General features: G+C 41.9%; 1 protein-coding gene across 2 annotated transcripts; it reads right to left on the reverse strand.

Annotated features, from left to right (window-relative positions):
- Positions 1 to 6829: 6829 nt before the first annotated feature.
- GPR55 (G protein-coupled receptor 55) lies at positions 6830 to 18017 on the reverse strand. 2 transcript variants are annotated; one of them, XM_054074543.1, is made up of 3 exons: positions 17893 to 18017; positions 16586 to 16820; positions 6830 to 7865 (listed from the first exon to the last, which is right to left on the reverse strand). In XM_054074543.1, exon 3 carries the CDS (start codon positions 7806 to 7808, stop codon positions 7011 to 7013), a length of 798 nt encoding a protein of 265 aa, XP_053930518.1. In that variant the 5' UTR covers positions 7809 to 7865; positions 16586 to 16820; positions 17893 to 18017; the 3' UTR covers positions 6830 to 7010. The 2 variants fall into 2 exon arrangements, with proteins under 2 accessions (XP_053930518.1, XP_053930517.1); XM_054074542.1 differs by lacking the exon at positions 6830 to 7865 and adding an exon at positions 10430 to 13549.
- Between the last annotated feature and the right edge of the window lie 554 nt (positions 18018 to 18571).

Consider the following 18571-nt stretch of genomic DNA (forward strand, 5'->3'; position numbering starts at 1 on the left):
CAGTTGGAGACATCTGAGTCTCTGCACTGCCAGAAGGGGCTTCTCTCTTGATGACAGCAGGCTGGGTTTCTGTGTAGTGGAAAGAGAATTGCCTGACAAAAGTGCTTTGAGAAGCATTTTGCAGTATTTAGGTATTTAAAACTGTTGCTCATCCACCTCTCCAAGGAAAATGAGCAACTTAAGTATGGACAGTTGCAATGTAGCCTGGGATCCTTTAAAACATGAGGCAGATTTGCAGTAGCTGTTTTGGCCCATCTCTCTCTGAAGCTATAACAGATTTAAAAAAAAGATTCAAGTAAGATGTCATGGATACAAATCCTTTTTCTTTCTCCCCACCCTAGTATTTTAATGTTAGCTCATGAAACGCACGAGTAAACAACAAACTCACTCAAATCTAGGTGCTTTTATAAAGGCTGGTACCAGATGTCAAATTGGCTGGTTTAAATGTTAAGTGGGGAGAGGAAGGCATGCCACTTCTGTAATGAGATTTGTGAAGGAAATGCACTTTGCTTTCATTCAGTGCTTTTGATGAAGTTGCCTAATTGCATTAGAAGGTAAATATTTAGTATCAGTCTCCTCGGCGATTTGAATTCAGAGGCAGTTTCTAAAGTGCTGCCTCTGCCAGAGCAGGGCTTGGAGCTTGTCTGCAGGGACTCGGTGGGTCTTTACATTTTCAGTTCACTCCTTTCCCCAAATTTTTCATTAACAGAAAGTCCTTGACTAATTTTATGCTATGCTTGCTGCAAGGGCGGTTCCATGTGGGTCTGTTTGCAAAAGCTGTAAAATCAATTAATGCATTCTAATGTTTGCACCTCCAGTGCATTCAGGTCATTGGCTGTGAAACTTGCGGGCAGCGTAACCTTAGCCCCATGGAACTCACAGAGCAGGGTGGCTGCCGCTCGCACCCACTGGCTTGGCCAAAAACAGTGACTTTTTTGAGGAAGGAGAAGGTTCTCCATGTCTGGTGTCTGCCCCTTAGGGCTCATCAGCTGCTGCTGTCATCACTCGTGTCATTTGCCACCACTCTTGTTTTTACTCTCCCTTATTCTCTTATTCTTTCTTAGAGTTTCTTTCTCTTTTAAAATTTTGGTAACAGATGTTGAAAATTGTTCCCATCTAAGGGTGTAAATAGGAACTAAGTGACAAAAAACGTTAAGGCAAATCAGACACTTGCTTTTGGTTGCATCTACCAACTCCCATCTAGGGATGCAAAAGCAAATTTAAAAAAGCTCTGAGATCTTATTTGCAGTTAAGAGCAGCTGATGCCTTTTGAAAAACCTTCAGCCCAGAAGGTTTCTGTTGCTTTGTCTCTGACATTTCTTTATTTCTCCTTCATTATTCTTCCTAGTGAATGCTATTTGCATTAAAACGGGAACTTTTGTTTCTCAAGAGCTGATCCACCCCTATTACGTATTACTTATTCCTCATTTGTGCATTGTCCATTGGAGTCTGAGTCTGTCCAGGGAGGGCGATTAAATCAGACCCTTCCGATTCTAATCCACTGGGGTATGGGCTCATTTCCACAGCAACTAATGGTGACATAGAAATGTTTCTACCTTCAGGTGGATTAAGTATGCAGCAGAAGTTGAGTAAACGTGGTTGCAATGAAAGTAGTAACGTAATACTGAAAAATGTGAGTTATCTCAGTTAACCACCCTCTAACAGAGTTGCTTTCCCAGAGTCCTTCAATGGAGAAATGTAGCTGATAAAAAACTGAAATGAATGTGTGCTGTTTCCAGCTGTGTTTGAGACTCCATTTCTTCCTCAGAGGCTGTGAATTCTGATCTGCTTCCCTTTGTTCCCTTGGGCCCCTTGCAGCACAGCTCTGCTCCATGGCCAGTTTGCCACTATCCATAGGCCTGTGGTGCCACTTCTTTGTCTTGTTGGATTTGGGAAACTTGCAAATTGGTACTTTGTGTTGTCTCCATTAATACTCAAAATGTCACAAGGCTTTTCTAGATGTCCTCAATCTGACCAGTAAAGTGCATCCTTTCCCTTAGCTCCCTGTCAGGGTGACATTCTGGCTTTGCTGCTTTGAGATTTTGTATTTATCCACAGAAATAATAATTTGTACCCTGAACAGTTTTGCCAAAACTTTGGTAAGAGAGATGTGACCTATGTGGTTCTATTTATATCTGTGTTGAAAGGACATATAAACAGGAGGTAGGAGCTGGGTTGGAAACCTAATGTGGCTAAGAAGAATGTTGACAATAAAATTCTTTGGTGTTATGTGACTCAATTCTGGAGAAGCAAACTCTTCATCTGATGCAAACAGAGTAGTTTTCAGTATGAGAGTCTGGCTGCCTTGTACGAGCTAGACAACCCAAAAGACTTAAAACTAGAATGGATCAGATTTTTGAGTGCTGAAAAGTGGGAGATAGATTTGGGATGTCTTTAAAAGATGTTTTGTGACAGCTGTGTGTGGGCATCCCAAAGCAAGTGAGGAGTCATGAAGCAAGATGTGTCGGGCTGTGAGTTTAAATCGTGATCTGGCTCCTTCTGTCTGATTTTTGCGCTGAGAAACAGAGATGAGAGTGCCTGGAATAGCACATCCCCATTTGATTTGGTGTTGAAGGCTTAGTGGGATACCCCAGGGCATCTTGCAGGTGAAGAAACACCCCTCTTCGCACAGCAGGTCCCTGCCCCAAGGTCCCAACAGGTCTCTGTGCAGCTGCAGGCAGGGGTGGCAGCAAGAGCCTGAGCTCAGAGTGAAATGAAGAGTGTTTTATGACTCAGGCTTTCTTTTATGTTCTTACTACTTATATGAAATGGTCTACATAAACATATTTGTGATTAATACCAAGCTATTTTGCTCTGCATGTAGGAAACAAATCCATCTGTAGGGTGTTTACAGCCATGTTGGCCTCGGTCTGTTAAAAGTCCCATGCCCTTATTCCTCCTCCTTTCCAGCTGCGATGTTTTCAAGCCATTGCACTTCCTATCAGCACAAATGAAGTCAGACTGGTCTCTGCTGTCTGCAACTGCTTGTGCTTTCCTGAGCTCCTTTGTAAACTGAGTAAAGCCATTTCAAACAGTGTCCCTTATTGTCTCAGACACTATGGCTGGTCAGTGGGACCGAGTTAGATGCCATTCTCTGGGAGGTGGCTTTATTTGTAGTCACAAAGTTAATACTTAATGGGGAATTGTTGGGGTTGTGTTGGTGTGCTCTGAAGTATAATCTAAACTGGATTCCTGGGTTTGTAATGCTTAGTTCTTGATTAACAATTGCCTGGCAGTGTTTAAAACTTTAAACTGCTGATATTTGCTCCCAAATATAATCCCAGTTTAAAGCCTTTTTTGTCTTGGAATAGAGAGAAGGGTTATTTGGAATCTGTAACATACAGCAGATGTGGTTTTACATCCTTTAGAGTCTGCAAATGACACCGATTCAGCTTTTCTTCTGGGGAAACATTTCTGAATCCTCATAGATTTCTGGTTGTATCAGTAATCTGCAGCAACTTCTTTTGTCATACTAGACAATGGGGTAATTGTCATTTTTGTGGACTGATGGTATATAAAAGTTGGAAGTTTGTAAGAAAACTGATGATATCTGTATATAACCTCAAGTATTTCAACCAAAGCATTAATCTCTCAAAAAAAGAAAAAAAAAAAAAGAATCAGCACAGGTACCAGGCCATGTGAAAGGGAAGGAAGGATGAAAACAGGGCTGAGGAAGGCAGGCTGCAGCACTTCTTTGAATTGTGGCTTTGCACTGGCCCCTTGCAAATCTAGAAGCAAACTGCACAGGTCAAGTCTGAGAGTCAGAGCATCCTCCCACCGAAACTGGATGCCTTCAGGACTCTGTGTGTCTCTGTCACACCAAGGTCAGCAATGGAAACACTCTGTCTCTTTATTGTGTCACTTAGGACAGTTTTACTTCTTTGAGACCTCCATTTCACACCACCAGTAAATGCAGCAGATGAAAAGACCATACCAACAGCTGTGAGGGGAAATCACTATGAAGTGAGCTGGCGTGCGATTTTTGTTTGTGCTGTCTGTAGCACTCCACTTTCACAGCAAAATTAACTATTTTACAGTTCTTGCCTGTGTGAGTTTTCTCAGAGGGCTTCTCCCTAGCATTGAGAGTGCTACAAGTTCATATATAGCTCATGGTGATGTCCTTCTGCAGAGAAAACAAACAACAATTTTAACCCTCTCTAGTGACAAGAGAAATGCTAAAACACTTTGAAAGGAACATATACATATGAAAATTTCTATAAAAATCTCTTGAGACTTGCTTTTCTGAGGTTTTTCCCATTATCACTGAACACTGATGTGGCATTGCTCATGGTAGATATTTTGTTCAATTCATTGTACGTGGACATCTTTCATAAAACATAAAAGGCAACAGTGAAATCTGTAGGAGATGCACACCTTGTACCTGTGCTGATTCTTCCTTTTTGGGAGATGAATGCTTTGGCTGGAATTTTTCAGGTTATATACAAATATTTTCAGTGATGTTTTCTTACAAGCTTTTAACCTTCTCTGTCCATACTGACACTTCCAAAACCTGAAACACAAGATAAGACCTGTGCTAGAAGAGGAGAAATTGGAAAGCAGAGAACAGATGTGCAGTGGATACCTAAGTCTCAGCTTCACTGCTTTTTTTGGATGAGCAAGGCTGCAGGGAGTAAGACATACTTTAGGTATAAAGAATATATATATTTGGCTTCTTTAGGTATAAAATACAGAATTTGCTGAAACACATACCCAGTCCTTTAGCAAAACCTGCAAATAAGTGAGTAGGAAAGTTATTAAAATTAATATTCATCTCAATGCTATCTCCCAGCACTCTAACTGAAATTACAGGACACGTTACTTACTGAGCTGTGAGACCAAGGATAGCAGGGTAACAAACAAATAAGAACAAGCAAACTTAAAAATGGGAAAAGAAGCTGAGCAATGGAGAAAGCATAAAACTACGAGTGAGTTTCTGCTCTCAGTTATAGCAATGTAAGCCTAAAGTCATGTCTGTAAAACTAATGGAGCTGCCTCAGGCTATAGAAAAGTAACTGAGATCAGTTTTCTCACATACTTTGGCATTTTATGCCTCCTAAGGTACTTACAAAATTCCTATTCCCTAAGTTCAGTCATTACCAGTCCAAGTGGAGGCCCTCTTGGCATGGTCCCACTGCTTTGAGATGTAAAATAAATCTTCTGCAGCAGTGCTATTTTCTTCTAGTATTTGTTAACTCTGCTTCAAAAAGGAGCCTGAAGTCTCAGTGGGAAAATCTTTGTGTCTATTGAAGCACAGTTAGTTAAGATGAAAGTTATAAACAAGGAAATGATAAGGATTCGCTGTCCACTGGCAGGTAAGCAAGTCAGATATTTTGGATTTACTAAGGAAGTCAAGGAAAATGGCAGTTGATGTGAAGAGGGAATGCCTGCTGGAATATCCTGGTGGGGTTTATTTACACGCACTTGGACATAACTAGGACATGGTTAGTGTATGTGCACAGCCCTTGTACCCTCAGGAGCGCAGTTCTTCGCCTGAACACCAGAAAGACCCTTTAAACACTAGCACACACTTAAGTCTATGTTGGGTCAGTATTTCCCTCCTCAGTAACTGAAGTTCTTTGATACAACCTCATACAGAGATATAGCAAAAAAATTTGCATTTCCAGACTGGAGTCTGCACATGAAAAGTGGCCAGCTTGGGGGAGAAATCCATATATGGTTTGTGCATTATCCTCCCCAAAGGTGTACGGAGAAAAGACAGTTCAAAGACTGGGCTTAGTATTCCTGCCTAGAAGATACACTGCAGGGATCCAGCTCAAGACAGGTATGAATCCTAATTGCTTCAGCTGTATCATCCTTGTAACTGTGGAAGGCGGGAGCTGGCTGCTGGGCAGTGATCAGGGCAGCAGCGGGGTCCCCAGAGCAGTGAGCTGCCTCTCTCCAGCTTGGGATCATGTTGTTGTCAGCTTATCTAGATGCCTGTGAGCATTAACAAGAAGTAACTGCCTGGCACTTCAGGCTCCTGCAGGTGAGTTATATTTTTATTTCCTTGTTTGTTTGGGAAGTGGTAGCACTCCAAGGTCCGAGAGGTTGCTTTCCCCCAGGGTCCTACATTGCTGGCTGCTGCTTTAGGGATCAGGGCTGCCCCTACATTATGCCCCAGTAAGGTGGGGGTTATTCCTTCAGGTTCATGTGTTTGCCGCTACCTTGGACTCAGTTTTTTTATTTCATGCTCTTGTTTGTTTTGGCTCTGTTCACAAAACTGGACTTGTAACCAAGCAGGAAGGAACAGACGGGTGAAAAGCCTGAGAGCAGAAGAGGAGCTAGTGAGGCAGCTGGAACTGTGAGAGTTGGTTCTGAGCTGTCAGAGGACTTAAGCTGGTGGAAATATTGGTTAGAAGTGAGGTGTGGCAGGCACAGGACCTGTCACTAAAACAAGCATTGCACCTTGCAAAGCAAGTCAGCCAGGGGTGGAATGGCATGGAGATCTTGCTGTACCCATATTAACCTGAAGCTGTCTTTGGATTTAGAGTTACAGTCATTTTTTTTAAATAGCATGTGCAAATCTAAACCCTATCAGTGTGCATATAACTGAGCACAAGTGTACACGATCAGGGCAGGGGAGGCAACAGAATGGAGTCTGAATCTTTTAACCATAAACTCTAAGTCTCTGGTTTTCTGCAGCTCAAGTTTATAAGTGACTGAAGTCCCAAGGAAGGTTTGCAGGTGCAGGGTAGGTGAGGAAGCAGAGACATGTTACCACATATAAGTGAACTTTTCTTTTCTTTTTTTTCAAGGTAAATTTATAGGAATAATTCCATTTCTTTTTACCCATAAATGCTAACACAAAACATTATGGAAGGAAATAAAGAAAGTGAGGTGCTGTCTTCTGGGAATGGGTCTAGTTCTGCTTTTTGTTAAATATTTTCAGATCCAGATAGTTTAAGTAAATTGCTTAGATAAGCAGTTCAGGATCCTGTATCTTCCATGAAAGCCTCTCCACATGTCACCCCAAGTAACTATAATAGCATACAGCACACGGATCAAGGCTTTCATGTGGCTGATTTTAGACTGTTTTGTAACGGGTCTTCCAAGGACTCCTTTAAAACAAAATAATAACACATGCCATCAAGACAGCAGTTCAGATTTGCCCAGCAAAGGGTGACCTGAACGGTGTCTCGTAGCGCTTGCTGAAAACTGCTATGAATGATGTTATTTTTCACCAAAAAATACGCAAAGTATGCCACGTGGTAAGGCGTGAAACAGACCAAAAACGCCACAAGGTTTGTCATGACTATCTTCTCTGCTCTGGTGGTGTGTGTCTGGGGATTGTCTAGTTTTCCGTATTTTCTCAAGCACCTGACTGTCTGAACAGTGCAGAAGGTCATAGCTGCCATGCTGCCAAAGAAGGTAGTCTGCAAGGCGCTGAACAGGCTTGTGTTTTCCCATGTGCTTTTGGAGAATTTATGAAAGCAGATTGAGATGTTGTGGCTCTCTCCACGCAGTTGGAAAGTAGAGACTGTCCCAGCTGAGGTGCCCAGGCAGATGACCACACAAACCGTAGCAGCCTTCTTGGTGGATTGCAGTGTGGGAGCTGTGAATGGGTGCTGGATAGCGATGTACCGATCTACACAGATGCAGAGGGAGATGAGGATGCTGCCATACATATTTATGAAGTAAAGACTTTCCAAGGTAGAGCAAAATACAAATCCCAAGTTCCAGTTGTCCTGAAGGTGGTAGGAAATTATTTTAAAAGGAAGAGTAAACAACAGCAAAGTATCCAGGAAAATAAGGACCATTGCAGCATCCCATGCCTCTGGGTGAGCCAGAACTGGGACAAAATGTCCCATCACCTAAATCCAGTTGCTCTGCAGAGCCTTTTGTTATTGAGTTGCTCCATCTCGTGGCTGCAGGAGAAAAGAGAAACACGGCTTCAGCCCTGTGATGTCTCTGTCTGTGGTTGATCACCAGGAGACAGCTTAGCCCACAACTAGCTTCCACCAGCCAAGCACCAAACTCCTTGTCTTCACTGGCCTTTTTGTTTTCTCCACTGTCCACACCGTGTACATCTCAGGACTGATGAGAAAACAGAGACCCAAAAGCTCTGATGGTGATGGACAGAGAGGGTGGATGCACAGAAACAAATGAAACATTTTCTGGAGGGGAAGTAACTGGAAGTTAGTGCAGGTGGGCTGCTGGTGTGGCTGAGGGGCCAGGGACAGGAGAGGCTGTGCCCATACAGAGGTCTCGCACCAGGTGATGGCCTTCTCACTGGCATTTAGTGTCCTCTGGAAGGACCCTACAGCTTGAGGGAGGCACGAGCAAACCTTGGCTGTGCAGTGTGGCTAAAAGTGTCCCAACAGAGAAGGGTCTTTTCTATGCTGGAGGAGCCAGATTTACCATTTGAGAGAGCAGGTGAGTTGAATTCTTTCTCTGAGCCCTGACACGTTTAGTTCTGAAGTGATGTAGGTTTTCTTTAGAGACATGTCTCAATTTCCATGAGAAATCAGCTGGGATCCTCCCGTGGGATTCCGGAGGCCAGGTCAGCAGGGTGGGTATTTTCTGTCAGTGCTCTGAAACTGGTGAAATTTGAAACTGGCAGAATAAACTCCAAGGAAAATAAGTGCTTTTTCCCAAGTCTTCTACTACATTCTGATCTAAGGCCCAGACAATTCAGGCATTCATTGCAGTGCTACAGACTAGGGGAAGAGTGGCTAGAAAGCTGCACGGAAGAGAAGGACCTGGGGGTAATGGTTGACAGCGACTGAACATGAGCCAGCAGTGTGCCCAGGTGGCCAAGAAGGCCAATGGCACCTTGGCTTGTATCAGAAACGGTGTGACCAGCAGGTCCAGGGAGGTTATTCTCCCTCTGTACTCGGCAGTGGTGAGACCGCATCTTGAGTACTGTGTTCAGTTCTGGGCCCCTCACCACAAGAAGGACGTTGAGGCTCTGGAGTGTGTCCAGAGAAGAGCAACAAAGCTGGTGAGGGGCTGGAGAACAAGTCTTACGAGGAGCGGCTGAGAGAGCTGGGTTTGTTTAGCCTGGAGAAGAGGAGGCTGAGGGGAGACCTTATTACTCTCTACAACTACCTGAAAGGAGGTTGTGGAGAGGAGGGAGCTGGCCTCTTCTCCCAAGTGACAGGGGACAGGACAAGGTGGAATGGCCTGAAGCTCCATCAGGGGAGGTTCAGGTTGGATATCAGAAAAAAATTCTTCACAGTAAGAGTCATTGGGTACTGGAACAGCTGCCCAGGGAGGTGGTCGAGTCGCGTTCCCTGGAGGTGTTTAAGGAACGGGTGGATGAAATGCTGAGGGACATGGTTTAGGGAGTGTTAGGAATGGTTGGACTCGATGATCCAATGGGTCCTTTCCAACCTTGTGATTCTGTGATTCTGTGATCCCTGTAGAAAGGCACCCACAGGGCACCAGAGCCTGGGTTTCAGCCAAACAAGGGGAGAGCCTCTGCTCCTGCCCTCTTCTTCGTGCCCTCTCCCCCTCCTCTTTTCCTGGCTGTCTGGCTTTCCACAGAGGGACTGAGGCTGCACCAGGCTGGGCCTTTGTGTTTTTTTCCTGCGCCTTCAATGAAAGGTTTAAGGGGCTTTTGATAGGCAGCATTTGCTGTGAGTTTAAAAACATCTTTCTTCCTGTCTGAAAATGGTGCTTTTTTCACTGTTAGTTTTGTACTGACATGGGTACACGTCAGACTTCTCACATTTAATAATTCGCACTGAAATCAAATTCATATGAATAAATATAACACTGATGAAATTGCTACAAGTATTTATCAGGCCACATCCTTTTCCTGTTTTTTTCCTGGTAAGCATTTCTCAAGTCAAGTATTTAATCATTTTAGCATAAATTTTTTCTGGTCTTAAGCGTTTCTTTGTAAATAACCACAACCACTGAAGGAAAACTAACTAGGGCTAGAGCTTTGATGCTGATGTGGCAGTCAGGGTTGTGATCAGAATTGATCAACATTCTATTCCAGTGAAGATTTACCAGCTCAAGCCTACCGGTTCCTTGAGTAGAGGAGATTAATAGGTACTTCTTTTCTTTTAATTCTTTATTTTCCTTTCTCTTTACACTAACCCTGTTTCTTGTGAGTTCTGGTATGAATTTCGCCAGATTTATACAGAGTGGGTGCCACTGGCTTTTATTGAGCCTGGTGCACCCATTGCCCTTTTGGGAAGACAGCTACGTCAGCCTTCCTTTCCCAGCCAGTGCTGGCCCACAGGGTTGTCCTGCTCTGGGACCAGCACTCTAACTTTCATCTTGCTGCACTTAAGAGGTTTCTCCTTCCTTTTCTGGAGTTTCTAGGGCCCCTGCAGTGAGGTTCTGCCATGTGGGCCATAACACTGGCTTCATGTTGTGAACAGGCTTGCAGAGGGTGTGTGCTCTATCATCACCCACTGCATCTGCAGGAAAAGCTTTAAAGGAAAACATTAGTGTTATGCGTTATACTTTAAAATGATGTGGTTTTGCAGAGGCACAGATTGCACTGATGGTAATGTCAGTTTTGAGGTAGTTGGCTCATCATAAAAGTGAGAGCTCAGAGCATTTTGGAGGAAAGATTGTAGGTTGGTTAGCGGGGGATTGTTAAGAATTTATGGAGAAGTGCTACGAAGACTTATTAAATTGTCCAGACTTCTGGGTGTGGTCATCTTTCCTGTTTCTGTTTTTGCTCTTTATTCAGTTGTTCTTGGTTGCCATAGTTACAAATCTGAAGTAGTTCCTGGGAAGGAAATTCTCCAACTAAATCTTGGAGCTATATTAGGGAGAAAATGTAGAAGTTTATGATTAAGTAGGTAGATAGGAGTCATACGCTGCTGTCAGATTGGGGAATTAAAATGTATTTTCAAATCATATGCTTCATATACACAGTTTATTTAGTAGAACATGTCCTTTCTCACAAATTTCTTAGGCAAATTAAAATGAAAGGTGCAAAGAGGAAAGGCTAACTCATACTTAAAAGTCTGCAAGTTTCTGAGTGATCAAGGCAGTAGCAAATAATGTTTTGAAAACCTACTATTTTGAAAAACTCTTCCCATGGCCCCTCTGCAGGTAATGGTAAAGATAATGATAAAAACCTTTCTTTGCCTCTAAGCTCCTTGTGTGCCCCAGCTGTGGTTGCAGTTTTAGTACTAACAAGTTTTAAAACACCCATAACCCAATATTAGACATGTGTAGCCACCCACTTGCATTATCAATCACTCTATGGAAATCAATTAACAGCAAATCATATTTTCAAAATTGTCCCCTCTTCTTTTAATTTCTTCAAATAAGACAGTAATTTCTTATCCCATTTTGAATAAAGGGCACGTCTGCCCCAGAACAAATCTTAGACCATTTTTACAGCTGGTTTTAAGTGGCACAGAAATTAATTTCTTTATGTGAAAGTGGTTTTTGCTGGAAGCATGAACTGTGCTGACATAGTGGTATAAGAAATGGTAGGCTGAAGTTGCAACAAGGAAACCTTTGGTTTAGACTCAGAGACAAACTTGCAAATGGACTGAGGGTGGTGACATAGCAGAGGTGCTGACTGAGAAGGGTTGAACCTCTTCGTGAAGTGTACAATACAGGCTAGGACTTCTCTAAGAAGTGAGGTGGATAGAGCTGGTCCAGTCTCCCTGCTGGAGCAAGGAGTACGTCAGATGGGCGCTCCCTACTTTTCTGTGCTGCAGGGCTTGCTTCCCTAATTCTCTTCCTCCAAGCAAGAAAGAAAAGACAGGCAGAAGAGTTCCATATATTTGCAATGTTATATCTTTCATAGAAATAAAGTGATGTGAAAAATAGAGTTCATCACATACAGTTTTTCACTAAATGCCAGATTTGAAGGGGTTCTTTTGGTTTTCATGTGCAAAACCAGTTTTAAAATTGCAGGACAATTATTCCCTTAATATGGAATAATAATTTCATTAATTTCATGATTCCTCAGCATAGAGACAGAAATGTTTGTTGCTCAAGGAACTGCTGGTACCCAGGATACTCCATTGGGGTTATATACTGTGCTTCATGAAAGAGCAGGGGCTGCTGTTCTGTGTAGTGGCCCCAGCCAGTGTATAATGTTTACAGTAGGGAGGAGTCACTGTTATCACAGGCTGGCCAAGCTGTTCAAAGCAAATGAGCTCCAACAGTGACCTTCTGTAAGCCTTACAGAAGGAATGAGCAGAGACAAGCTTTTGCCTAGAATACTGTCTTTTAACTCTCAAATGCCTCCTAAGTTGGAAAGAAGGTTTTGAAGAATGATTTCTGCATTTGGCCCTTAGCAACAACTTTCTGATCACGCTGGCAAAAGGAAAACTGGTGCAGCAATGACAAAGGCTGATTTTAGGTAGCACTCCAGTGATTTAGGTAGTTTTCCTCTGGCAAGCCTTTCACATTTAGTGATACTGACAAGGCTAATGCTTCTTTTGGTGTCACGCCATCACTTTGCAAATGCTGGTTGTTCTTTCCAACATTTTTCTTCTTTCATGTTTAAAGGGAAGAAAAATATGGAATAGGTTCGCATTTGCTGGAAAAATAATGTCCTTCTCCCTTCTGCACCCTGCCTGCTACAGCCAAGCTGATCCTACTGCTACGTCAGGAATAATGCTATCAGCATCCTGTGAGGCAAGTGGGAGCAGAGGAAGAGGTGATCTTCCGCCACAGGCAGACCCATCATGAGCCACAAGGCTTAAAGGCAGGACATAGTTCAGTGACCTTTTTCAAGTGTGTTTTCTCACGGAATTCTTTTGCAGCAAAGTAATAAAAGATGGCATCCAGGCAGCAGTTCAGATTGGCTAATGTCATTGACACCTGAATGAAGAGGCTGATTTTTTGTTTCAGACTGCAGTCCACTATCATTTGCTGTCTTACCAGGCACTGTAGACAGATCGCAATGTGGAAGGGTGTGAAGCACACCAAAAACACCACGAGGTTGATGATAATGACTCGTAAGGAGCCACTGCCTTCTGCCTTCTTTTTAGCTTGACTTTTGTGATTCAGAAGAATCCAGATGTTTTGGGCAGAGCAGAAAACCATCACTGCGAGTGGGATCAGAAATCCAAAGATTTCCACAGAAACAATGATAGGGGTGCTCCACGCCTTGTCTGACATGTTGTTAAAGCATTTAAAATAATCTTTCTTGTGAAACATATATATTGGGCTGCTGCAAAGCCAAGTTACTGCCCAGATGAAACAGCAGATCAAGATAGCCCATTTGCAGGACCGGTTAGCTCGACCTTCAAATGGGTACCTTATGCAGATATATCTGTCAACAGTAATGCACACAATGATGAAGATACTGCCATACGTGTTGACGAAATACAGAGATTCTATGAATGAGCACAGGAGTCCAGGGGCATCTGTGATAGAGTAGTACAGCTTGAGTGGGAGCGAGAGAAGCAGCAAGACATCCGCAAGTGCGAGGTTGATCATGTAAACTGAGGCTTTGGTCTGTTTCTTCCAAAAGCAGCAGAACACAGAGAGTGCGAGGGCATTGAGAACCAGCCCAAGAATGAAGGTGGGGATGGAGATTCCCAACTGCAAGGTCTTTGCTAATCTGTCGATGTCAGTAAAATTGCATTCTCTGCTTCTGTTTGTCATTTCTCCCCTAAAATGACAGAGAGAATAGGTTGGAAATGTGCAAGGTTCCCAGTTAATGCCTTGAAGTATCAAGGCAAGATACTTTCAAACACAGCTCTGGGCTTTTTTGGTTTTGAACTATATACTTGATCAGCCTTTGGCTACTGTTGAAACTGAATCCTTGTTTCAAGCATAGAGCTTTATATTTCCAATTTGAATGGCCTGATCTGCATAAAGGAGGTTGATGCCCAATGGCAGGAAGTCAGCATCCACTGACTACTGTGCACTTTAGCTTACTCCCATTCAGATATTGAGAAGACTGACCCTTTCAAACATGTGTTTTCAAAAATTCTGAAGGTTACTGGCTATCTCTATTGAAACTTCGATAACACTTATGTTCTGTTCCTTTACTACACAGAAATTCATGAAATTATTGTTCCATTTTAAGGGATGTCAAACTGATAGCTGGGATTTTACCCCTATGTTCATGATCCCCTCTGCATCGGTACCTTTTGCTGATGTGCTTTTCTACACCTGCATTTTTGTAGGTATTTTCATTTCAAATACTGCTTGTATCTGATGCAGTTTTTCAGAAGGTCAGCTTAAGACAACTGATTGTTTATCTAGGTGCAAATTGAGCAAGCATGTTTTCTAGCTCACTTCTAACTTTCAGCAGTTTGAGTTTGCAGGTACTTTAAATTTTAAGTGATTATCTTAAATGATCTGGCAAAGATTAGCAAATGGAAGTCGTGATGTCTTAATAATACAGTTCTTAAAAAGTATAATTTGTATGGGAATAAGTGTTATCACTATTCTTAAAAATACACATATGTTTTAACAAACTGTGTCTTAAAAGTGCTTTTCAATAACCTCTTCAAATCAAAATCACAGAACATCCTAATGAAGGTAAGGAAATTGGTAGTTGAAGTTTCCAGTCCAGCTCAGCCAACCATGTAGCTCAAAAGAAATTTAAGGAGTGAGTGAAAAGGTTTTAAGAAGAACTTGATCAAGAGAGGAATCTCTGCCTTGGAGGACAAAATGTGACAGGTAGTTCCTAAGCACTACTGAATAGAGGTAAACGTTGCTAAGGAAACAAATAAAAAACAGTTAGTGAAAGATTATTTTGTCTACATGGCTAAAACAAAATATTAAAAAAAAAAAGGGGAGAGAGAAGCGGAGGACAAGTAGATTTTCTAAATATTAACTGTGGAGATATCCTTGGTTTTGCCAAATCTTACATCTTCGCTTTTCATTGGGATGCTGATATTGTGCTGGACATCAGAAGTGGGATGGCTTACAGGAATCAGTGAGCAATAACGGGAATAACTGTATCTGAGTATGGAATGCACTCAGAGCTTAACATCTTCATATTGGGGAAAACCATTTCTTCTGAGCTCAAACTTTGGAAAGAAGAGGCATGTGAAGCTGAAGGTCCAACCCAGTAATTGTTATGAAGTATGTATGTTATTCATGTATCTGGGAAAGGATGAATCTAAACTGTCTATTGAAGGAAAGAGTGTCAGATGTGATTAAAGCAATTCTAGAACTGTTAAGTGAAAGCTTCATACAGATTTTTAAGGATAACTGCTAAATAAGGCTTTTACAGATCTTTCCAGACCATTATCTTCTTTGATGAAGTGTCTACTTATTCAGATAAGGGAAAGGCTGAAGATCGAAAGCACTTGCATTTCAGTTAAGTGTACTAGAAATAACTGAATAGCACTAAAATAAATAGGGGTTAAATCAGGGTAAGGAGGTAAGGAAATAGTTGCAACAAGGCTGATGAGGACTATGAACAGGCTGCATGCAGGTTACTAGGGGGATTCACAAATTCACCGAGTCTGCTCCTCGACAGTGTTTCCCCCAGTAACCCCACTGTAGGAGCGAGTGTGACCTGCAGGGAGGCACTGATGCTCAGGGGCCAGGTCTGACTGCCAGTTCCACGGAACTGGACTGAGCTGCATGAGTGGGACTGCCGCAGCTTTGTGAATTTAGGAAACAGCAAAAGGAAATCTGATTGACAGATAAATCCACTGATAATGAAATGAGAACAAAAATTAAACCTTGGTTTGTTAGTCAGTTTGAGATCGAGTCAATCACTTGGAGCCAGCAATGTGATTGTGGTATATGAGAGTTGAGATAGTTTCACTGAAGGTGGAGATGCCTGGGTGCCACACATACAAGGGATTATCATAAGCAGACGCTACTGTCACCTGAGGGCAGGGCAGGTAAGAGGAAATAGGACTGTGGTGGTGTTGTGTGAACATGTGTGTCCTGTGACCAGCAGCATCCATTTAGCTGGAGAAAAATCAGGTGATGTTAAAGTCTTTTGGGGGAGTGACAACACCTGTTAATCCATCACTGTGTGCGCTACACAAATATAACAGAAATTTGCTTGTGATGTCTCTTAAAAGTAGGAGTTCTGATTCTACTTTTACTGGGTTTCTACCTCACTGAATGCTTTTCCTTTAGAATCCATTAGTGCAAAATTATATATAGCTTTATGGTTAATTTCAAGAAAATGCTCCCCAGCCTTTAAACTGGTAGTTTTACGTACTCATATAGAGTGGCTGATTCTCAAAATTTGATATTTTTAAATCATTTTGCTCCCTCTCAATTTTAAATTTCAGATCTTGAGCAACCCAAGGGAATTGTTTGCAAACTGTTCACACTGAGTAATATGTTTGCCTAAAATTATTTGAAGATTCATTTTCATTGACAAACATCCTTGCAGTCATTTTATAAGCATCATCTTTACTGCATTGTCCAAATTACCAATAAAATACTGATGATACTGAATCTGAAAGACACTGAACTGTACCAAATACATCTTTCCTGTGTGGCAGAGAGTGATTATATCTGAGTGGGTACTCAGTAATCATATAGAAGTTTCATACAGATCATGTTTCCTTTGTTTGGTTATGAGAACTTCTTTAGAGATAGTGTCTGAAGAGTGCTTCCCTCTCCTATGCTTGTCTCCGGTGCTGTCAGTGTGTCACAGAAGAAAGTCAAATTGCTTCTATTTCAGTCATTTTCAGATGAATCTCTGCAGATCATTACTTACCACTGCTTTGTCTTCTCGGTGCTCAAAATTAGATTCTTTGGTGGGCAATTCCAGTATTGTGCCAAATACTGAAGCCAGGCTTAGTGATCTACCATTTCCTAATTCCTCCTTTTCTTCCTCCTTAAGATACAGATGCCACATTTGCTCCTTTCAAGTCTTCTGAAGAAATGTCCTCTGTCCTTCGGAAGTTTCCTGAAGGAACAACCTGCAGGTCTAAGATTGTTTCAAGCAACTTCTAGAAGACAAAAGATAACAGTAATTAACACTACTTGAGGGAGAATGTCTTAGCTGCTCCAGATCCTGTGTCATTACTGCTCCATTTGTTCTCAATTTCTCCCACTGAGTGAGGATTTTCCACTTCCTATGGGTTATTTAAATGTTAATTGGCCTTACAGTAGCAGGAGCTTGTGGTTAAGCCTGCAGCAGAGGTGTACAGACCTGGGAAATTGAATAGCAAAGTTTTGCAGTATTAGCTTTTGTAGTTGGTTTGGGGGGTTTGGTTTTTGGTTGGGTTTTATTTTTATTTGTTTGTTTTTTGTTTTGTTTGTTTGTTTCAGTACAGTAGCGTGCATGAATGGTTTCCTCTTTGTAGCTCGGATCTCAGTTCATCCATCTCTAGTTGGGATTCACACAAGTCTGTATGTTAGCACAGACTGGAGATGACTGATTAGGGTATTCTTATCCACGAAAGCTTTGTTAGCAGGAACTTCTCCATCAGAAAATCTATAACTTACTGTAAGTGCAGGTGGAGCTTTAACAGTAAGGAAATGGTAACCAGATGACAGAGCACAGCAAAACAATCATTCTTAATCTAGCAATAGTACAAAAGAGGAATGAGGAAAACTGAGGTCACTGCCTGAGCCAGAACTTTTACAGCATTACCATAAGTACTGTCCTAATCAATTCAAACCAAGTAATGTCGCTGCTATGAAGCAGACTTTGTTTTATCTATTTTCTAGAAAACTACTCTGGTTAGATACAAATTATTCTCTTGTGGATGCACAGGAGAAGAGTAAGATGGCTTAGTGCAATGAAGACCAGTATGTCCCACATCTGCCATATATTTAATCTGTATTTATATAATTTCTTATAATTTTATTGTATTTTGATGGCAATAGAATATATTTATGCTTACCACTAAAGCAGAAATATTTTTCTGCTCTAAGCTAAGCAATGCTACTTATGTGAACTTACTATTTGATCTTCATAAGAAATAATCATCCAACTAGCTTAAAAGACTGCTCTACAATTGATACTGCTATTAAATTCTTGAAAAATATAAGTTATTGCTTAAAATATTATTTTACCTGAAGCCCAGCAAACAGATCAGCAGCATTGCTTCAGTCCAGGTTGCTCTGTAGAGCATGAGAGCATTTGCTTACAGACCATGCTCTACCAGTACTCTTACTAAAGGCCATGACCACATCCTTCTTTTCTTTTCTCCTTTTTTTTTTTTTTTCCTATTTCAAAACACACTCTGTGTTTCTCTAAATAGACAAGTGAAGGCAAAAGAGTGTGAAGACTCAAATCCTCGGCTGTTTCCAGCTAGTAGTCAATGTAGGGTGGGAAGCACTCTGTGAAGCCAGGGCTGCTTTTGGACTGGACTTCACCACTTGGGAGCCTATATGGGCTTGCGGTGGATACATCTAAATTTCCAATTATTCCTTGAGCTGGAGGGAAGATGGGGAAGTGAAAAGTTGTGGGAAAGGCTGTCATAGAAATAGGGCTTCTTCCACCAGTTTCTGCTCAATTTGCATACTGGAGATCAGTGGTTTAACACTCAGATGGTTCTGAAAGATCCATGCATGCAGCTGTTAAACTATTTAGAGTGTGTGTGCCAGTTTTAGCCAGTTCAGGTGTTTGATTTAGGTGTTTCACAAGTTGGCAAACAAATGCTTATTGGTGAGGGGAGAGAGGTATGTGGAGCACTAAATTAGTGCTGCATATGACCATCAAATAGGAGCCAAGACCCTTTTCTTGAAATGA

The sequence above is a fragment of the Cuculus canorus genome, chromosome 9 (assembly GCF_017976375.1).
Source record: "Cuculus canorus isolate bCucCan1 chromosome 9, bCucCan1.pri, whole genome shotgun sequence".
NCBI lineage: Eukaryota > Metazoa > Chordata > Aves > Cuculiformes > Cuculidae > Cuculus > Cuculus canorus.

Coding starts and splice junctions, on each gene's coding strand:
- GPR55 (XM_054074542.1), bottom strand. CDS start 13,542: ATGACAAACAGAAGCAGAGAATGCAATTTTACTGACATCGACAGATTA.